Source organism: Punica granatum, chromosome 6, assembly GCF_007655135.1.
Source record: "Punica granatum isolate Tunisia-2019 chromosome 6, ASM765513v2, whole genome shotgun sequence".
Taxonomy (NCBI): Eukaryota; Viridiplantae; Streptophyta; class Magnoliopsida; order Myrtales; family Lythraceae; genus Punica; species Punica granatum.
In genome coordinates this window covers 7028374-7049898 of record NC_045132.1, presented here as the reverse complement: position 1 = coordinate 7049898, position 21525 = coordinate 7028374, and the positions used below count along the sequence as shown (strand labels likewise).

The 21525-nt window shown below is 39.7% G+C and overlaps 1 protein-coding gene across 1 annotated transcript; it reads left to right on the top strand.

Annotated features, from left to right (window-relative positions):
- Positions 1-11238: 11238 nt before the first annotated feature.
- LOC116211617 lies at positions 11239-12377 on the top strand. Its single transcript, XM_031546072.1, has one exon. It carries the CDS (start codon positions 11356-11358, stop codon positions 12136-12138), a length of 783 nt encoding a protein of 260 aa, XP_031401932.1. The 5' UTR covers positions 11239-11355; the 3' UTR covers positions 12139-12377.
- The last annotated feature ends 9148 nt before the right edge of the window (positions 12378-21525 follow it).

Here is a 21525-nt window from a genome sequence, read left to right as displayed (position 1 = left end):
GCCAGTTGATTGACCGTGCTCTCAAGTACTGCAATACGTGCACGATCGTCAGTTGCGGAAGATGGCTGCCCTCCTAAATACGCCGGGTGTGGGCCGGAAGATACAGGTGGCGGAAGATGAGTCGGGGAAGCTCCCCGATGTGCTGGTGGCACACCTGCAGGAGACACGTGTGGTGGTGGCGCATGCATAGTCGGTGCTTGAGAATGAATTGGGGTGATAGGCTTATCTTCCTCAAAGACAGCTAATTGATTTTCTTCTGCCATTCTTTGCTGGAAACGAGTGGGATATCGATGAGGTGCCGCCAGTTGTTAACACCTGGATTCCATAAGTGTGTGAGTAAAGATTCTCTTCAAAATGAATAAAGTATTGAATAAAAGAGGAAATGCATGAAATGCATGAATTTTGAAAACTAATGCTGCCATTTGTATTGACTCCGAACGATCTAAAATACAATGCAAATTTTTAAAAGAAATAGTCCTAAATCGATTTTCCACCGCGCCCAGGAACCAAGTAACCATCGCCATGGAAAGCCCTAGTTCGAGGGTCTAGCGGGGGCGTCTATCCTAGGGTGTATATAGACCCCCGCGGGCCCTTTTCCTAGACCTCTCCAAAGCGGCGTTTACTCGTGCCAATTCCTGATCGCGCCTCTGTAGCTCGGCACGGGTCTGGGCGAGCTCTCTCTGTAGTTGGCGCTGATCAACAAGCTGCTCGTCCTTCTCTGCGACTTCTCAACGAAGATGATCTCTTTCAGCTCTGAGATGAGTGAGCTCGGTTTGGATGGCCATATTTGGAGTGGGAGTTGCGCCGGGTGACCTGCCATCTTCGACTCGCGGAGAGTTGACGAGATCCTCGTGTGCTGCTGGACCCCATCGGTAGAAGCGAATGATGTATTCTTCTGTAGCCTGGAAATCCCGCTCATCAAGGGTCGGATGCTCGGGGAAGTATGGACGCTCGGTGATCACAGTTCGCCACGCATCCAGGACCTGTTCGACATTACTTTGGCAATCTGCGGGTGTCTGATCCTCCCGCCAAGTATGTTCAAATCTAGTTCGCGCCGTGTCCTCAGGGATCGTCTATAAGCCACCGAGCTGCCTCACTACTCGCGCCGGAAAATAAGTGGTAGACCCCGCATGACTCATGAGTGGGACTCCATAAAAATCAGGACACCTAAGGGCCATGGGTCCGGGTGGCATCCACGCGGCACGCCACTTGAAGCCCCTAGGTGCTATTTCACGAAAAATTTTGATTCACTCAGAGACCTTGCGTTCATCCACACGCAGGAGGGGTAGCAATCGAGAAATAATTGATTCCGGACCATTAAAATACATAATCGAGCGCAACAGACGCAGAGGGTTTGCGTGACTCTGAAGCCAAATTTGTAAAAGTATAGGGGATCCTCTTATCCTTCGGTCGCATGTTCTCAAGACGCGGTCGAGGGACCGGATGGTCTCAGCCACGAGGGCTACCTCATAACCACGCCCTCCGACCACTTGGAGGACAACACTGGCCAAGGCAGCATCGATGAGACTATGCGAGCGAGGGAATAAGAGGGTTCCAAAGATTAGCAATAGAACAGCATGACATAAATCCTTTCGAAGAAAATCCCCCTAGATCCTATGCGCTCGTGACTCAATAAAAAATAGGAGTTTCTCGATTGCAATCTCCGTGCTGCCGGAGTATGCGAGTTCAGCATTCAAACGAGTCGTGGGAACCCCGAGTAGGCGTGAGACTAGGGTTGGTCGGGTGGTGTGGAAGTTGGGCTCTACGATGCCGTGGACAACTGCGGTTCGACCGATGAGTGTCCGGTACTCCTCAATGGTTGGCGTGAGTTCGGTACCTTGTATGTCGAAAACGGCACGACTTGGATTCCAGAATGCGATGGCGGCTTCGAGGAAATTCCAATCAACTTGCCGAGTAGCCAGCAAAGGGATATCCCCTATGAACACAGAGATGTAACGGCGGTCGACTGGGCGTAATGCTCCCCATATACGAGTAATCTCCTCGAGCGGTGGTGTGACTCTGTCGAGGCGCGGGCAGGAGATCGAGCGTGACATCCCTTACCAAGATGAAAGGAAGATCGATTTAAAACTAGTCAATACAAATGACACCTTAATTTTGAAATTGGATGATGCATGTATGCATGAAATAAAAATGCCCACGGCTTAATGAATATTATACATCGCACATCTCTCTCAAGAACAGAAGGAAAAAATATTCAAATTGGCGCGCAGGCCGACTCAAGGACTGTTGTTGAAGTCGGGTTGGAGGATGGCGTGGAGCTCCTGCAGAATGCATGCTTTTGGCACTACAGGGACCGTACTACGTAAGGATGGGGGCTCCCGACTCAAGGGTGTCAATTCCTCGAAATCGAGCGGGGATCTTTGGGGGCCTAATCGACGGTCCAACCGTGCGACGTACCCTTACTCGGAACCCCTATCTAACCTGTGTTTCCTAAAATCGGTCGTGGGACGCGACCCATAGGTACCTAGAAGCTAGTATGATATGCAATGCGTGTGCGAAAAAATAAAAGTGCATAAAGTAGATAAGTGAAAAATTGCGAAAAGCGATAAATAAACAAGCAAACAAAGCAAGCGAGAACGAGCCCGAACCCTCTAAGTGTCCCCAGTGGAGTCGCCAAGCTGTGCGCACCCGAATTTCGTCTCGTCAGGGCACGCATGCGCCCGCCTATGCAACGCGGCTTGGGAGTGTCCACCTTCCCGGGGACGCGCGACGGACGCACGTGAGAAGGAGTCGCCACTTGCCATTTTACGACCCGAAGGTCGAGGGCCGACAAGTTACCCGGGTCTAGGGGTACGGGGTACACCTAAGATGCTAAGACAATGGTCTGTACGGAACCGGAAATTCCGAATTCGGGGGTTCTATTACGTGTGGGCCTATATCCCATACGCCCTTTCGGTACTCTAACTTGCTAGACTTGCCATTTTATTTATTTACCTCATGATTAAGTTTCGCTCATCTTACGCGTTTTGACACCGTAAATTCGAAGAAACACTCTGACCATCTACTCTCCGACCGGGATTTTACATGAATATATGTATAATATAAAACCTTACATTGTTCTCTCAAATAAAGACAAGTTATAATGACTAAATCCCGGTCGGTTCGCATTTGGCCATGATTTCACTCATGCTCACCGTATAGTTTGGAAAAGACCGAAAATTAAATTAAATGCGCACTCGGTGTATGGGGGTATTGGACCCCGTGATCGACGATTATGGGCGTTGGACCCAGTGTGAATCGAGTTCTAAAGGATCGGGCTCGATCCGCATAACAGTCAAATGCAAAAAATGTAACAAGCATGCTCAACTAAACAATCAATGGGATTTTGTTATCGCCGAATTTACGTGAATTAACTGATTATTAACCGGGGTATATTGGCATACAAATCCTACCTTAAAACAAACAAAATGGATGATGGATAGGGTATATAGCATCCGGCATCATTTTAACGGGCCCGACAGACGTGATATCCATAGTCAAGTCTCGAATGTGTGGGTTGTTTTTAGATTACTCTGTATCGCGACAATATGGCTTTTACCAATTAAGAGTGTTTTTTTACCTAAAAAACCCAAAACCTAACCCTCTATTTAACTATTTGACCATGTTCGATTAAGCCGAGTTTGAGGTTAATCCGTTTTCCCATGTTTTAACCCGTTATAAACACAAACCTACACTAGAGTGACGGCAGGACAAGAACCGGTAATCATGCCCTTAAATCGGTATATATGTGTGTGCATGAAAATCAAAATTACGTTGTACGTATCTCGGTACTTTTGAAATTGTGAATTTTGAAAAAGGCATGATTAACAGTTCTTGAACTGTCGATACGGTTACAGGTTATTAAATCGGTTCGTGCAATTCATTTAAAAGTGTCAAGTGATTTAATTTAGCCAAATTTAACGTCCCGATTATCCCGTATGTAGAATTTTAGGTTAGTTAGAAATTTGCCGAATGCTTTAGTCTACGGCTTTCGAGCCGTCGAGATAGTCATTAATTGACCGCCCGATAAACTCTAATTTCCGACATAGTCACATAATTACAAAAATGAAATATTTAAATGGGGCACATGCATTGTCGGTGGGTGATCTAAGTAGAAAAGGGCCGGATATTTTAGAAAATGTCCAGGGGGCTGAATTGAACGATTTTAAAAGAGCAGGGACTGATTTGAAAATTCTAAGAAAATTGGGGACTGGTCTGAAAATTCTAAAAGATTGGGGACTGATTTAAAAATTCAAAAAAATGGGAGTGTGTAAAAAATTACTGAAAGTGTCCTAGGGCTTATTTGAAATGAATTTGAAAATCGGGACTGATCTGAAAAATAAAAAAATGGCCCCAGGACTAAACTGAAACAACTCGGAAAGTTCTTTGGGATGCTTGAAAAATTCTGGGAATTCCAGGACTGATTGGGAAATAGTAAAATGACTGGGACTTGATTGAAAATAAATTTTAGGGTTTGGGGCAGATCTGAAAAGGGTGAAAAATGGCCCAGGGACTAAACTGAAACAACCTGGAAAGTATTTTGGGACGCTTGAGAAATTCTGAAAAATCCAAGGACTGATTGGGAAATAGTAAAATGACCGGGACTTGGTTGAAAATAAATTTTAGGGTTCGGGGCAGATCTGAAAGAAAAATAAAATGAGTCCTCTGGACAGAAATGTAACAAAATGGAAAGTTCGTAAAATCGAGTTCGGGACAAATCCGATCACCCACGCGACCCAAGAACACTCAATTCACATTATATCCATCAAGCAAGCAATAATATTCAGGAAATGAGTCCTAATCATGCCACTAAGTCGAGGATTTACCTAATCCGGAAAGTTGAGGGGCTTCTCTATAAATAAAAAAATAAAAAAAAAATCGCCGGACAATCGGGTCGGATCGGATCGGATCGGAGCGCCCGCCCGAAGGAGAAACCGCCCGGAAGAGAAGCTGGGCTGGACTGGAGAGCGTTGGGCCTGAATGGGCCGAGCCTGCAAAGAAAGGGGAATGGGCCGCTGCTGACGGGCTGGGTTGGCTGGGCTGGACCTGCGATGGAAACGCAATGGGCCGAAGCCCGTTAATGGCGGATTCGTCGGATGGTAACGCGGGCGGCGCCGAGAGGCTGAGAGCGGCGGTTCCAACCGTTGGGCGACGCAACGACGGCGCGAAGGGGAGCGGGTGAGTGTTCTAAGTGCCGCCTGAGGGACGCCGGTTCCGATTTGGGCTTCACCGGTGGCTGGAACGGTCGGGATTGCGGAGATTTCACGGTTTTCCGGCGCGGTTCCAATCGAGCTCCGATTTGCAAAATTCTCCCAATCCGAGAGGAATTTTGCGATTTCTTTCACTGGGTTCTGTTGTTTTCATGCCGAATCGCATTTCTGTTCCATTTAATTGCAATTCCATCACCTTTCCGTTGAGATTTCGACCGATTTGGCCGAAAATCGCGGAAATCGCGATATTGGGGTTCTGGGCCGGCCGGGGATTGCGGGCAGCCGGCGAGCGTTGCCCGGCCCCTGCCCGGCCTGCCCGAATCTCTTTTTTTTTTTTTTTTTAAATTAGATTAGGGCCGGCGGGTCACGGGCAGCCGGTTAACGCTGCCCGGCCTGCCTGGCCCTACCCGACTCTTTTCTTTGCTTTTTTTTTAAACATATTTAATTTAATTAAAAATAATTTTTTTTAAAGAAAATGTGATAAATTGGGAAATGACAATTTTGCCCCTCTCGGAGCCGATGGACCGAAATTAGGTGCTGACAACCTCTTTTACATTTTAATAAAGAAATTAATTTGTTGTGATTAAGTTTGATTTTTCAGTTACCGAATGGTCGATTAACAAAGACGCTGAGAATTCATGTTTTAGGTATACTTGGCGTGGTGAGTGCTGCGGCGCCACATTATAAGTTCAATTTTTATGGAGCCTAAATTACAATTTCGCATAACTTGATGCATGTATATACATTTGGGCGTTGAATTATACGCAACAGAATAATTCGGATAAATAATTAAATTCCATTAAAAATATAAAAATAAAGAGTGACTCAAATATATTTGACTTATGTATATAACCGAGATGAATTAATAGAAAAATAAGATCGTTTGGAAACTATTAGAGCAAATCACTATACATTCGGTTCAATGCAATGTAATAAGTCATGAATAGAATGAGTAGGTAATATGAATTAGTATTTAGTAGAATTACAATTACACATAAGCTTTATTCATTTGGTTGGATATAATATTTGATATATCAATCACGATACCTAAAGTTGATTTTAGAAAATGGATATAGAGGTTTATGATAAAAATACAAAAATAAGCCTCATAGAAAGAATGAAATGTCCAACAAATATTAAAAATTGATGGGAAAAATAAATATCATTTATTAAAAATAAATATTAAGTAATGTTTTTATTAAAAAAGCTAAATTTATTTATAAAAAAAAAAGGAAAGAAGACTAACAGTGCCTTGGTTCGCCGGAGCTCATGGGCCCTGAGCCATGCCCAGGGCTTCGAGCCTCATGACTGGGTTTGCGCTAAGCATTGTTAAACTTATTTCATCTCTTTTGTATAGCAGAAAATTATGTTAACTTGAAAATTTTACATGGCAATAGAATAGAAGTGATACATTCAACAAGATTAGACCCTTATTTTACTTTGGAAACGGACCCAATTGGAGGTCTATAGCATGCACTCAATAGTACAAATAAGTTGACTCCGTAATCACATATCAACGTAGTCATCATCATACTATATAAGAGAAGGTCTAGTCCATAAAATTTGAATAATCAAACCACAATCAGGACTTCAAATTTTAATTCATCACAGCGGGTTTGCTTTTCTCCTTCATTAATTTTGGCACCTAACGCCTTGTGATAGTTTAATTGGAGGAGCTTTAAAAAAGATTTGGCTCTGAAAATTTTGACCGACAATCGCGTGTCTGACAATCATTTCTCTGCAACAAAAGAAAACTGCTGCGTTTCCCGACATAAAATCTAAATAATATTAAAATTTGAACAAAATATAATAAATCAATCAATAAATAAAGAAATATATATTTTTAAAATTATTTATTAGAAGAAGAAAACAAAACAAAACACTCCCACTCGTGGGAATAATATTATTTGAAGAAAGAAGAGAGAAGAACAAGAAGAATTCGTCAATGGGAGGGCAAGGGGCCGGACAGGACCGTGGCTTTGTTTTGTCCTTTTAATGTCGTACGCTGCCACTGACCCTCGGACCCCCACGTGAAAGCACAGGCTGCGAACTCCACATTGTACGGACATGGTCTCTCTCCATTCCATGTACAAACATAACACACGCATGACAGAGATTGAGATTAATTTAGTGCATTATTATTAGCATAATCTCGTCGAAACTCGAGATGTGTCGATTTCAATTTTTTTTTTAATTTGCGACCAGTGATGTTCGGGGCAGTTCGCGTACATTTCAATTAATTCACTTCTCCTGGCGAATTAAAGGCAGACTATTCACGCTTAACCTAGGGAATTCACAAGTAAACCTTACATACAATTCTAACTCTAAAGAGATCTGAACTTGGGCAGAAATACGACACCGACAATCACCTTCTAATGAAAGTACCTAAATGATATGAAAAATACTTGAGGATTCAATTTGAAAGACTTCTTGATTTTAATTTCAATAAATGCGTATATACTTTTGTTTTTCCACTTTTATATCAAAAGGAAAAAAAATTTTCCCATTCTATTAAGAGAAATAAAATATATAAGGATTGCTGATATAACAATCATCAACATTTTTCTTTTGTGTGGAAAAATGGGGCAGAATCAACAGTATTATTATGCTAAACGGGATTTCGCTAATTCTTGACCTCGTAGGATTTTACTTCTAGGGTGGTCTCACGTGATCAGTATCGATTGATAAATGACAATTGTTTTGGCCATATTGATAAATGACAATTGACACGATACAATATTCACTAGTCATACATAGCAATTGAGAAGTCCTTTCAGAGGAGAACTTTATATTATTCTAATCCCAGCGTTTGTCAACATTAATTTACTTGGGTTCATAAACTATATACATAATTTATTTCTTCGCATTTTAAATTTTAATCTATTCGGAGCACGTCGAATTAATCTAAAAGATTGAACTAGATTGTTATTCTTAAACAAGGTTTTGTGTTTGAGTATTGTAAATAAAGAAAATCTATGTTATGAGAGTTTTACCTTTTTAGTAAGTCGACTCAGCTCAAACTAAATTAGTCAGCATCCATTGGATTTTCGGATATTAGAATGTCTACCTGAAGGAAGAAAGATTCAAGATTAAATTGTATAAGTTCAAGTCCAGAGAATTTTTTGTTTAAATATAGTTAATTATCAAACATTATGAAGCAATAACATTAATATTTATCCAGATTTCAAGATAGCAAGAGAGTTTTTGCTCTTTTCACTTTCTTGCCTCGTGTTCAATTCTTGCTTGAAAATCCCGGGAGGAAGAAATTTTGCCCTGTAGCTGTGGGTGGCTTGTTAGGAATAGGCTTGATCAGATATAATTTCCATATTATAGGTTTGGTATAGATGGCTAGGTCATTTTGGTCTTGTATAAATTTTATTGAGCAAGACAATATGCCTCCCTGTTGCCGAACTCTAACTAGCACAGGGTACGTGACCTTCGACTAGTTCATGTAATTATAAGTCTCTCAAGACCGCAATGTATATTTACTTAATGCTAATTAAATGCAATATCTATATGGCTAAATCATATATACATGTGAAAAGTTTGAAGATTAAGGTAAGACTGTCTTTTGAGAGAAATTGAAGAAGGCGTGGAGGCGCTCTAACCTCGTCTATTTATATTCTACAAAAATTTGTTGGAAAGCGTGTGGGTTGTTAAGTTATATGTAAACGAGAATTACCACAAAATATTTTATAATTGGCAAACTACTTAATTGAATAGGGCTGAAACGATACCTACGCATGATTCATTCTCAGCTAATAATTGAGATGAGTATTCGAATTTTTTACTAATAGTATATATCTTCTAATAATTCATGCATATAATGGCGATGACTTTTTTTTCTTTTCTTCTTTATATATATATATTTTTGGTGAGTAGTACGAATAACGATGACTTGTATCATTTTTCACAATAATTTCAATTTCAGTTAGTAATAGTCCCAATTAATACTCAAATATATATCATAGAATTTTTTAGGATATTGATATACGTAATTACAATCTATACCATTGTGAATAGGTAGGTAGATGGATTCTAGTGTGAAGTAAGACGAGCATTTAGCAAGGCTCATTTAGAAATTAGTGAAGCACGTAGTTTACTTTAGCTGGTTGGATAAATGAAAGGTTTCCATATACATAAGTATGATATACCAATGATGAGGAAGACGGCCGTTTACAAAATGAAGGCATGCAGGCCCAAAATATTAACGTGGAAAGATCTAGCCAGACGAAAAGAGGGTTTGTCATAGCAATTGAGCCAAATTAAAAACATGTAGATATGAAGAGATGGAAAACATTAATGACCTTTATCCATCCCCCTGATAAGCGACAAAAACATTATTTCTACATTAAATATCCACCCTAATTAATGTCCACAATTTCTAATTTTCCGGAGTAATAACAACTATTTAAAAACTTGATTAAAGTAGCCTGGCAGCACCACCACGTGTTCAAAGAATAGGCACCTATTTAAACATTTTCTAATTTTCCAGAGCAGTAACCACACCTAATTAAAGAGGTTTTTATTCTTTAATGGTTAACCCGACTTGAATTGAATTATTATTGGACTTTCTGATATCATAATACGTGAAAAAAGTTTTTTATATAATAAATTATTTTTAAAAATATGGAATGAGTTAGATGATTCGATACATATTTCTCTTAGCTAATATCTCATATACAAGTATTGTGGATTGAGAAAATCCACGACTGAGAGAACTTGACTCCTTAGCAGCTCGACCTGACTCGAACCTTAGTCAGAACCTATTAGACTTTCGTGTACTAAGTGATGCTTATTGAGAAAAACTTCTTGTATATAAAAAAGATTCTCTTAACTTTCCGAGTGAACTTCCCCTTTCCTTTGAGCTCCTTTTATGCTACCCCAACAACTTCAACAACGAAAAAACAATAATAAACTGAACCGATCGCAGCGTAAAGTAAAGTGGGATAAAATTCATCTAAAGCAAAGTTAAGGGTCATTTGTATAAAAAGTTAAGCATTCCCTATTTCAGATTATGATGAATCTTTATTTACTTCCTTATTTATTTATTTATGAATGATTTACTTTTAGCATTCAATCTAAATTTTCCTATCAAAGTTTGGTGCAATCCATGAAGTGCGCATGCTTGGGGATCGATTAAGGAGTCAAATAGGCGGGGCATCTGATAGAGGACATGTAACTCTTTTGCTTTTCCTCTCCCTCCCTTGTCACTGTTTCTTTGCTAAGCTTTTCTACCGAAATTACAACAACAATGCTAATAAACACACCCAAAGAGAAAAAGTAGAGAGAACTGAATTTGTGAGTCTAGTCGAACCTAACGGGTTTATATAGAATGTGGGGAGATGGAAGGGGTGTTTCCACCTTAATATCATAGTCCGAAATATTTAGTTGTTAATAATAGATATATTTACTTGCCAAATATACAACAAAATATTCTATGGCGATATTAACAGAATATATCGAGAGATCTATAGAATATTGATAAATAGTATTGAAAATTATCAGATAAGGAATAGCAGAGTGGTGCACCTCTCGTTTGGTAACAAAGAAATCTCAAATTTGATACCCAATGAGACTATCTGTGCCCATTTATTAAATATTTATGATTTCTATTTCAATGTACTAAGTTCATGAGCCTCCCTTGTAACTGAAAAAAAAATAGTATTGAAAATTATAGTGGAGATATATCCTCAATAAAATTTATTACCATAATCAGGGTCCCGAGACGGACCCCGATAAAGTACATGGGACTGTTGAGACAGGTCAATAAGTTTTTGAGCATGTATCAAGGGGTATTCGGGTTTCACGCATCTAATGCCCCAATTTGGCACGGCACGTATGTCCAGACAAATAACACTGTACATGTGGTCTTGTGTTCTTTTCTTTAAAAAAAATAAAAATTTGTTCTTCGGCTCCACGTTCACCACAAAAAAATAATAATAATAAAGAAGAAAAGTTAAAAAAATTCAATAATTGATTAATTAATGTTTTTCGATGCGCCCATAAAAGGCAAAGATCTCTGCGCGCAGGCAGTTCAGTCCTCCCTTCAGTTCTTTAACACTCCAAAGGCCACACTCCAAATCCGAAAACCATATCAAAGATTTCCTTTCAAAATTTTCCCTCGTCCGTTCCACCATCCGCCATGGAAACCACCCCGGGCTTCGACACCTCCCCGACCGAGAAACCGGCCGCCACGCCGATCAGGCTCAACCACTGGAGGATCGTCGCAAACGTATTCCGCGCCCTCGAACTCTTCCTCGCTCTGCTCCTTATCCTCTGGATATACGCTCGGCTGCCTCTCGCCCTACGCATTTCCTTCCATTACTTCCGGTCAGCCTTGACCTTCGCTTCGAGGCCGGTGGTCGTTTTCGTACTCAGCAACGCCATCATCATCGCCGTGGTGGCCAAGTCCGGCCGGTTATTCGCTCATAACTCGAACGCCGCGGTTGACGGGTTCTACGACGAGATCGTCAAACTGAACGAGAACGGGCCGCGGTCGCGACTCACATTGGACGACGACGGGGAGGAGGAGGTGGTGTACCAGGACAAGGAGGTGATCGTCAGCGAAGCCAACGCTCTCGCTCCGGCGGCGTGTGTAGAGCACGAGAGTGATTTCGCAAACTCCGACTATGACTCGGAAGAAATGGAGCATCCGAAAGCGTATTTCAGGAGGACGCGGTCGGGGAAGTTTTCCAAGAGAAGGAAGTGGCCGGGGGAGGAGGGGGCCAAGGCACTACGGCGGTCGGAGACAGAGAAGTGCCGACTGGGGCCAATCTCCGGCGGGGAATTGCAGGAGATTATCGAGCCGGAGGACGAACTGAGCAGCGAGGAGTTCCAGAGGAAGATCGAAGGCTTCATTGCGAAGGAGTTGAAGTTCCGGCGGGAGGAGTCGGTGGCGATTGTTCTTCATAGCCACCGATTATGAGACGGCGAAAGGTCTTTGAATAACTGTTCACGATTTAGAATTATTAGAGAAAAAAAAAAGAAGTCTTCTAAATTTCCAAATCGGAAGTGTCATTTCATTTCATTTTTCTCTTTTTTCTTTTCTTGGGTCATATGGAAGAAATTAATGGGTAGCATGGTGATGGTTCTATCAATGTACAGTTTTTTAACCTAGTGAGAGACAAACCTTGATGTTAATGAACAGCACGACGGTTTTGGACACTGTCCCTTATCACTTTCCTTTTTTTTTCCCTTAAAAAAAGTTATTTTACATGATAAATATTTATTTTTGCGGGTGATATCACGATACTCTTTACTTATTGGCTCAGACTAATTTTTATTTTTTTCCTTGTCATTGATTTGGTCTTGACTTCAAGGTGCTTCGTGGAGAGAATTTTGGACCCTTGCACCATATGAAAATGTGTTAATACTGAACATAAGTTGTCACTTGCATCATACATCGACATCGTTTTATATAATTAATAAAATTCAATATCTACATTGCATGATATAATCAGCTGTGCAGAAAGAGAAAAAAATGAGATGAACAAAAACCGAAATTTCGGAATGGGATGCTATTTGAGTTCTGATCTTGGCCCAACACGACCTGAATTCTTTTCATCTATATATCTATATTTGATACGTCGGCTTCGCCCTTCAATTAGTGTGACAAACTAGTTTACCTTCCAATTCTCCCCACACGATAGTCAAGATACTAATCAATGATTAGCAATTCGAAACCCCCTAGTCAGAAATTCACTAGGATTGCAGGTAAACTATGCATCAATATATATATTGTTGACCAACGTGATTTGGTTCAAGCGGTTTGACACTTATATCGCTTAAACAAGGTCTCGAATTCGAGTTCTTGTGAATGCATAAAATCTATGCCGGGAGAGCTTACCCTCTAGTAGGCTGATCTGATTTAACTAGATTAGTCGGGACCCAATTGAATTTCCCAACAATAGAATTCATGCCGAAATATATATATATATATATATATATACACATATACTGTTCGTGCTCCATCTTCTTTCTTATTAACTTTGTTTTAATTAAGTGATTAATTTTCACACCTATTATTGCTTGTTATCCCTATTCTTTTTCTTATATCGAGAGAGTTTGTTTTCCCTTTAACCCGTGAACATCCCACAAAGCATGGATATCCAATTAGTAAGCCCATATGCAAACGCGCGTGAATAGCCTCACTCAAAGATAAGTGTGCTTTCACCAAAAAAAAAAAACAAAGAAAGTGTGCAAGGATTAGAACCGGCGACCTCATAGTTATTATCCTAGTTTTACTATGTCAATGAGTGAGAATATTATGAGGGATAGGGTTGGGGTGCATCTTACTCGCCCTTGACCTATAACAAAAAGAATTTTGGATTTGATTCTCGTCAATAGATTTTAATACTGTTCTATTTCTCATTTGCCCATTTTCCTGCTAATATCTTAACTCTCGTTAGCGCCCAAAGGAAAAAGAGTGATACTATACTCTTAGATGTAGGATATATATATATATATATATATATATTTGTGTGCGTTGGGGATAGGATTTCGGGCTTCGACCCGATGCAGCTCAGCGACCTGGGCGAGACCCAACGTGACCCAATCCAGTCATTCAAGAGACATGTCCTGCCCTCCTAGCGAGTTCCACTCGTGAGGACCTGTCAGTATGAGTTATGATATAATTTTTCAAAACTATGGGATACACTTCCTAATATATTGAGGTACGAGATATAAAAATATATCGAATATCTCGTCATAGTGATAACGTAATCCATCTCTAAACCCTCTATAAATACATGCACTTTACATATTTCTAAAGTTGATTAATAACTCACTGTTTTTCGCAGTATTCACCGCTCATACTAACTTGAGTATCGGAGAGGAAAATCGGGCACCGCCCCTCATTGACAAAACACACGTGAATTACTCGTGATTTGTATCCGAATTTCGTGGTCCTTACACTATGTATGTACAAGAACTCGGTTGTTGTTTTTTAATCATTCACTCCTAATCATAAATAGTCATCTTTTCCGTTTTGGCCATATTTGCTAAACTTTTGCGACAATGATTCCGTATTTCTTAACTGTCAGTCATTGAACACAACCAATTTCTCCAATTAACATAGGCTTGTGCATAATAGGACCATATGGTTATACGCAAGGTTGTCAGAATCGCGATTCTACCTAGAATCGGTCTAGGGTCGTGGAATCGTGAATCGTAGAATCGAATCGTGAATCGTAAGATTCTACCTATAATTAAAAAAACAATATATATATATATATACACACACATCAAATCTCATGTTAGAAATAGTAGAAGTAAACATCAAATAATAAATCTTGTTGCTTCTTATTTCGTTCGTCAAAATCAAATGGTGCTTAGTCTTCACAAGAGAGCGCTCCTACTATAACAATATCAAATGAAAATTATTATATTTTTTCGGTGATAAACCTCAAATGAAAATTGATATAATACCATGGTCACGAATCCTATAGGTGAAGTTGTTTTTTCTCTCTAACTTCTTCTTGGTCTATTCCTTCTTGGAATCATCTTTGCACCTAACAAAGTCGAAAAATTTCAGCCTAACTCATCTCAAACCATACGACAATCAAGAATTGGTCGGAACTCAATTTGAAATAGTTCCAGAAACTTTCCAAGTCCCTATCACTTACAGTCAGGAGAGAAGTTTCAAACTTTTCATAAAATAAGAGAACCAATGAGCAATACTGTTGCACAATGTGAGAGATGAAGGGGGGGAGGAGGGGGCATATGACTTTGGGTTGAAACTAGAATCGTAGAATCGGTCTGATTCTATGATTTTGCGATTCGAATCGTGATTCAGTCACGATTCTACCTTCCCGATTCATGCCATGAAATCGGAATCGGTAACTACCCCTTGAATCGTAGAATCATAAGATTCTACGATTCGAATCGCGATTCTAACAACCATGGTTATACGAATATATCCCTCGGACTATGAGTCACAGACATTCTCCCCTGAAAAGTTATAGGAAAATCGCAACGTTGATATCGCGTGGGAGCTCCAATAAAACATTTGATTTGAAATCACGCGAAAGCTTATTACGTTGCTTAAAAATCAACAACTTCACGTGGCTCAAAGCCACAAGACAAGGGTACGATCCAATCTTGTTCTCCCAAAGAATCATCATCATGATAGAAGGTTCAGATGCTAAAGTCATAATAATTATGATGAAATGATGGCATTAATCGTAGTCGGTTCCCCCCACTTCTCAAAAAAATTAGCACAATTGAAAATGAAATGAAATGCTTTTTGTCTCCAATTGTGAATTTTCTAGTGAATATCCCACCAATTTAGGACAAGCCAAATCGGAGGAATCATGGGATAATAATTTCACCCTTAATTAATATGTGTCTACTTTTACTTTTTTCTCTTTAACTGTAGTCATTAAATCAGAAAAAAAGCCACTTTATATCCTTTATATTAAATTGAGAGAGATTCTTAAGTGATCTTCCAATTTTTTCCCCCAACTTTTGATTTGTTTAAAGCTTTTGGGCCAATTTCTTCCTCCTCTTTACTCCTTCTATAATGGAGTTGTAATGATTATTCCCACCACGGCCGCCCGATTAGTTCACGATCGATCACAAGAGACACCACACCATATTAATTGATCATCTTTATGGTTTTAAAGGATACGTATATATCCTAACAAACCACTTTAATTTATTAGGAAATTTCTTCATTGAACTCCATATATCGTGGTGTAAATTTTTAATGAGCCATCAATGTTGTGCCCTGATTTAGGTAACTCGATGCCTAGTTCCATTAATTAAGATTTCAAATTCGAATAATGTAAAAGTGAATGAAGAAAATTCATAATTAAAAGATTTTTATCCTTTAGCAGGCCAATCCTGCTTGAATTTGAATTAATCAGGGATCGTAAAATTCTGAATATCAGGTGGTGGTGTAGATCGAAAAAAATATATATATATTGAGCCATTTATATTACATTATTTTCCAAACATCTCACCTGTAGTGATCCTCGGTAAAGCTATGTATTTAATTGGCCAAGCTGAGAACAAGTTGAACCGTCATTAGAAATTCCTCGCTTTATAAGAAAGTCCATTTTGACGTGTGATCGGGCTTGTGCCTCGTCGTATTATTCAATAAATGATTTGCTTTCAAATTCGTGAACAATATCAATAGTTGTATTATAATGGTGATTTTTTTTTTCCAGTTACCCTGGAGGCCCAAGGCCTTATACGGACATAGGAATTTGGTCAAGGGGACGAGTCCTAAAGGAATGTAATTTTGCCGAGTTATGGGAAACATATAAGTAATTTCACATGATAGAAATTTTTTTTTTTTTATGATTTTTCGTATAACGTCAACATTTTAAAAGGCAACTGCCACCCACACCCTTGGTCATTTTTGACTTTATACAATGAAATAAAAATCCTAAATATCTAATAAAGGGTACTAGTAGTCTCATCTGATTATCGAAACTAAAATCTTTTGATTATTAGGTGAGCGTGTATGCCACTACGCTAAATCCTTTTTAATACTATAATGATGATTATGATCAATGAGAATATTTACATTACTTCAAATAGTAAGTGATGTGATATTATATTATTGGCAATGATGACAAGGATCATATCTTTTGTGAGAAGACATTTCTGTTCATCACTAAAGAATGTTGATATCGATGGACAACTTATTTCTGAAAAGAACTTTGGAGATCAATTCAACCCGATATGTCATACTAAAAAGTAAACAGATTTCGATGGTATTCACCCCAAGACCAGTATTGCTGAATTTACAATATTGTTTTAATCTAGTGGCTTGTAAAAATTGAAACATATGTATTAAAGTTATTTCGGGAAGATGACAGTGAGACGGAAAGCTCATCTCTAACTTTATATATTTGTATAGATATTACGTGTGTTTTTTGGAGAGATAAAGTGCAAGCGTCTGATCGTGCAGTAATTTCATTCACTCAATTACATGAACTCAATCCACGATATTGGCAGTGAACTGAGTCAATATAGTTGCCTGATTACCACGTTGGAGACAATTGGATTAGTGGGTGTCAGTTACTCCCTTTTTTTTTTTTTAAATAATCGGTAGTGAAGAAAATGTTAGATATTCCTTAAATTTGAAGGGAATTGGACTCAAATTATATTCGGATTTTATCGGGTTTTAATGGGCTCTACCTTTGTGAGGGTCAATTTTCAACACAAACAGAGGCGGCAAGGGAGCAGCCAACCAGCAGCTCAGAACAGCAGAAAGCAGCACATAATAGAGAAGAAACAGAGCAATTTCCAGTCCGACCAGCTATAGATCAACCCTCGATCGGGATGTCAAACGAACTCCAATCAGGACGAAATTTTGGCAACGGCTTCAAAACGCGTGGAGCTAAGTTCTGAACGGTCAGAATTTCTGTTTGAGCTCTGTAGGTGTTGTTTTCAGCTGATTTTGTAATTCACTCATTGTGGGTGACGAATTTCAGTGTTTGGGTGATCCAAGAGAGTGTATATCTTGAGCTAGTGATCCAAGGGTTTACCCTTGATGAAATACATTGTGTAATCTTCATTAATAGTGGATCGTTTATTCGAAATTAGTCCCGTGATTTCTCCCTACATCGGGGTTTTCCAAGTAAAATTCTTGATTTTCTTTTTCTTTATTGCTTGTTGGTTAATTTGATTGGTTCCTATCTCAATTACACTAGTAGATGAGGAAGATTAATCGCGGCATTTTTGTTTAGCTGAGCACACCCTTCCCAACAAGTGGTATCAAAGTCTCGAGTCAGAGAAGTTTGAGTTTTTCAGTGTTTTCGAGATGGAGGAGTCTACGGGGATCTATGTTCAAGTTGAATATAACCAACTATTCTATATGCATGGAAGTCTCAGATGGAGGATCTTCTATTTTGCAGGGACTTGTACAATCCCATTGAAGGGGATTCGGCGAAACCAAAATATAAGGATGACAAGGCTTGGGAACGCGTAAATTGGAAGACTATTGGTTTAATTTGGCAGTGGATAAACAATAGTATTTATCATCATGTTGCTCAGGAGACAAATGCAAAAGCTTTGTGGGATAAGTTAGCGAATCTCTACGCGAGGAAGACACCGCAAAATAAGTCCTTTCTTGTGAAGAAGCTTGTTCATCTTTATTACCAGGATAGAGGTGATATGGTTGTGCACGTGAGTAATTTCCAGGATATTGTTAACCAGTTGACGAACTTGAAGATAATACTATCCGATGAGTTGTAAGCTTGTTTACTTTTAGGGACTCTACTAGATAATTGGGACATACTTGTGGTTGTATTGAGCAATTCTGCACCAGATGGGAAGTTATCATTAGCTACGGTGATAGACAGTTTATTTAATGAGGAGACTAGAAGAAAAGACTCTGGGATTTCCATTCATTCTGAAGCTTTGGATACTGAACAACAGGGGAGAAGCCAAAGCAGAAATTCATCTTCCAAGCATGGTAACTCACGTGACAAATCGAGGGGTAGATCAAAGTCAAAGATGAGGAAATGGGTCACTTGCTATCACTATGGAAAAGCGGGACACTACAAAAGGGAGTATAGAGCTCTGAAGAGGAATCAGAATTGCAATTGTGAGAGTAAGAAGGAAGACGACACTGCAACAGTGACATCTGATGGAAAGACCTACATTGTTTGTGATGAAATCTATGTGAATCTCACGTGTCAGGACTCTACCTGAGTTGTAGATACAGGTGCCTCGTTTCATGTCACTCCTCATCGGGATTTCTTTTCATTTTACATGACCGGAGACTATGGCTATGTGAGAATGTGAAATGGACAGTCATGCAAAATTGTCGGTATTGGTGATGTTTGTCTACAGACCGACCTTGGCTGCAAGTTGCTTCTGAAGAAACTGAGGCATGTTCTAGAAATTCGCCTTAACCTAATCTCGACGGGTTAGCTTGATGATGAAGGCTACAGTAATAAATTTAGCAGTGGGAGATAGAAGCTCTCCAAGGGTTCATTGATTGTGGCACGGGGTCAAAAGACCGATACTCTCTATAGGCTGCGTGCTAAGCACAACTCCAGTCAGGTTAATGTTGCAGAAGATTATCCTATCGAGCTATGGCACATGAGACTTGGGCATATCAGCGATAAATGTATTTACGTTCTCGCTAGAAAGTAGTCTTTGCCCGTCAAAGGTATGTACTTGAGAACTTGTGATCATTGTTTAGCTGGTAAGCAGATGAGAGTTTCTTTTGTTAGAATTCGTCCCTCTAGATGCCATCATATACTTGATTTTGTGCATACTGATGTTTGTTACATGTAGGATAGATTTCTTGGTGGTGCTCTCTATTTTGTGATCTTTATAGATGATCACTTCAGGAAGGTTTAGACTTTTCTTATGAGAACTAAAGATCATGTGACTGAGATTTTCAAGAACTTTTATGTAGCAGTGGAAAAGAGAAACGAACATGAAGCTGAAATGTGTCAGAACTGATAATGGTAGTGAGTACAGGATCCTTTCGAGAACTATTGCGGGACTCACGAGATCAAACTTGAGAAGACGGTATCGAAGACACCACAACAGAATGGGCTTGCAGAGAGGATGAACCACACCATTGTTGAGAGAATTCGTTGTATGCTTTCTCAAGCGAATTGTCTGAGTCTTTCCAGGGTGAGGCAGCGAGGACAGCGGTTGATCTTATTAATCTTATACCGTCAGTTGCACTTGATGGAGATGTACCTCAACAAGGAAGTCTCGTACAAGCATCTTAGAGTCTTTGGGTGTAGGGCATTTGTTCACATTCCTCGAGATGAAAGATCGAAACTTGATGCTAGGGCAAAACAATGCATCTTCTTGGGTTATGCGAATAAAGAGTTTGGGTATAGGTTTTGCGACCTTGATAGCAGGAAGATCATCAGGAACAAGGATGTTGTATTCTTTGAGGACCGGACAATCGAGGATTTGCAGAAGTTAGAGAAGGCCAGAGTAAGCAGTCATCACGAGATCTCTATTCCAATACCGGTTGATGTAGAATATCGAGTAGAAGAGGTACCTGGTGAGTATGAAGAAACCATGATAGGGGGTGAGATTCCCCATGTAGATGATGATGTGATTGATGATGATACAAGCTCGTAGTTATAGTTAGAGCCTACAAATAATCTACCCAAAAGATCTACTAGAGTAAGGCAACCCTCTACAAGATATCCGCCTCATGAGTATGTGTGACCGACTGACGGGGGAGAACCTGAGTGCTATGAGGAAGCTATGGCACATGAACACAAGGAGCACCGGTTGAAGACGATGAATGATGAGATAAACTCCTTGTCTGAGAATCACACGTATGACTTAGTGAAACTACTACAAGGTAAGAGAGCATTGAAGAACAAATGAGTTTACAAGTTGAAGACAGAGAACTCATGGCCTCGATATAAAGCTCGGCTAGTAGTGAAAGGCTTCAACCAAAAGAAATGATTTGACTTCGATAAGATCTTCTCGTCCATGGTCAAGATGTCATCTATCTGAGTGGTTCTCGCATTGGCAGCTAATCTGAATTTGAAGATCGAGCATCTCGATTTTAAAACAACTTTCATGCATGATGACTTGGATGAAGAAATATATATGGAGCAGCCTGAAGGATTCTGAGTTAAAGGTAATGAGCATTTGGTGTGCAAGCTGAGGAAGAGTTTGTATAGACTTAAGCAAACACTTCGACAGTGATACAAAAAGTTTGACTCCTTCATGTTGAGCCATGGCTACAAACGGACCACTTCAGATCCTTGTGTGTTCGTGAAACAATTATCTGATGGTGATTTTATCATTTTACTATTATATGTAAATGATATGTTGCATGCTGGTCATTATATTAGCAATATTGCATAGTTGAAGAAAGAGCTCAGCAAGTCCTTTGCCATGAAGGATTTGGGATTGGTGAAGCAGGTCCTTGAAATGCATATTTCTCGTGACATATCAGGTGAAAAACTTTGGCTCTTTCAAGATAAGTATATCGAGAAGATTTCGGATCGGTTCAACATAAGTAATGCTAAACCAGTTTCATCACCACTTTGCTTGTCATTTCAAACTTAGCTCGAAACAATGTTCTACAAGTGAGAAAGAGAAAGAAAGGATGAAGAAAGTCCTTTACTCATCAACTGTAAGGAGTTTGATGTCTGCCATGATCTGTACAAGACCAGATATCGCTCATTCTGTTGGTGTGGTTAGCCATTTTCTCTCCAATCCGGGGAAAGAACATTGGAATGCAGTGGATCCTGAGGTATCTCAGAGGAACATCCAAGGTGTCTTTACACTTTGGTATGGGTAAGTCGGAGTTAGTGGGATACACGGATGCGTATATGGTAGGAGATATTGATTCCCGGAAATC

Bases quoted from the DNA above. Each gene is read 5' to 3' on its own strand.
- LOC116211617 (XM_031546072.1), top strand. From the start codon at position 11,356: ATGGAAACCACCCCGGGCTTCGACACCTCCCCGACCGAGAAACCGGCC.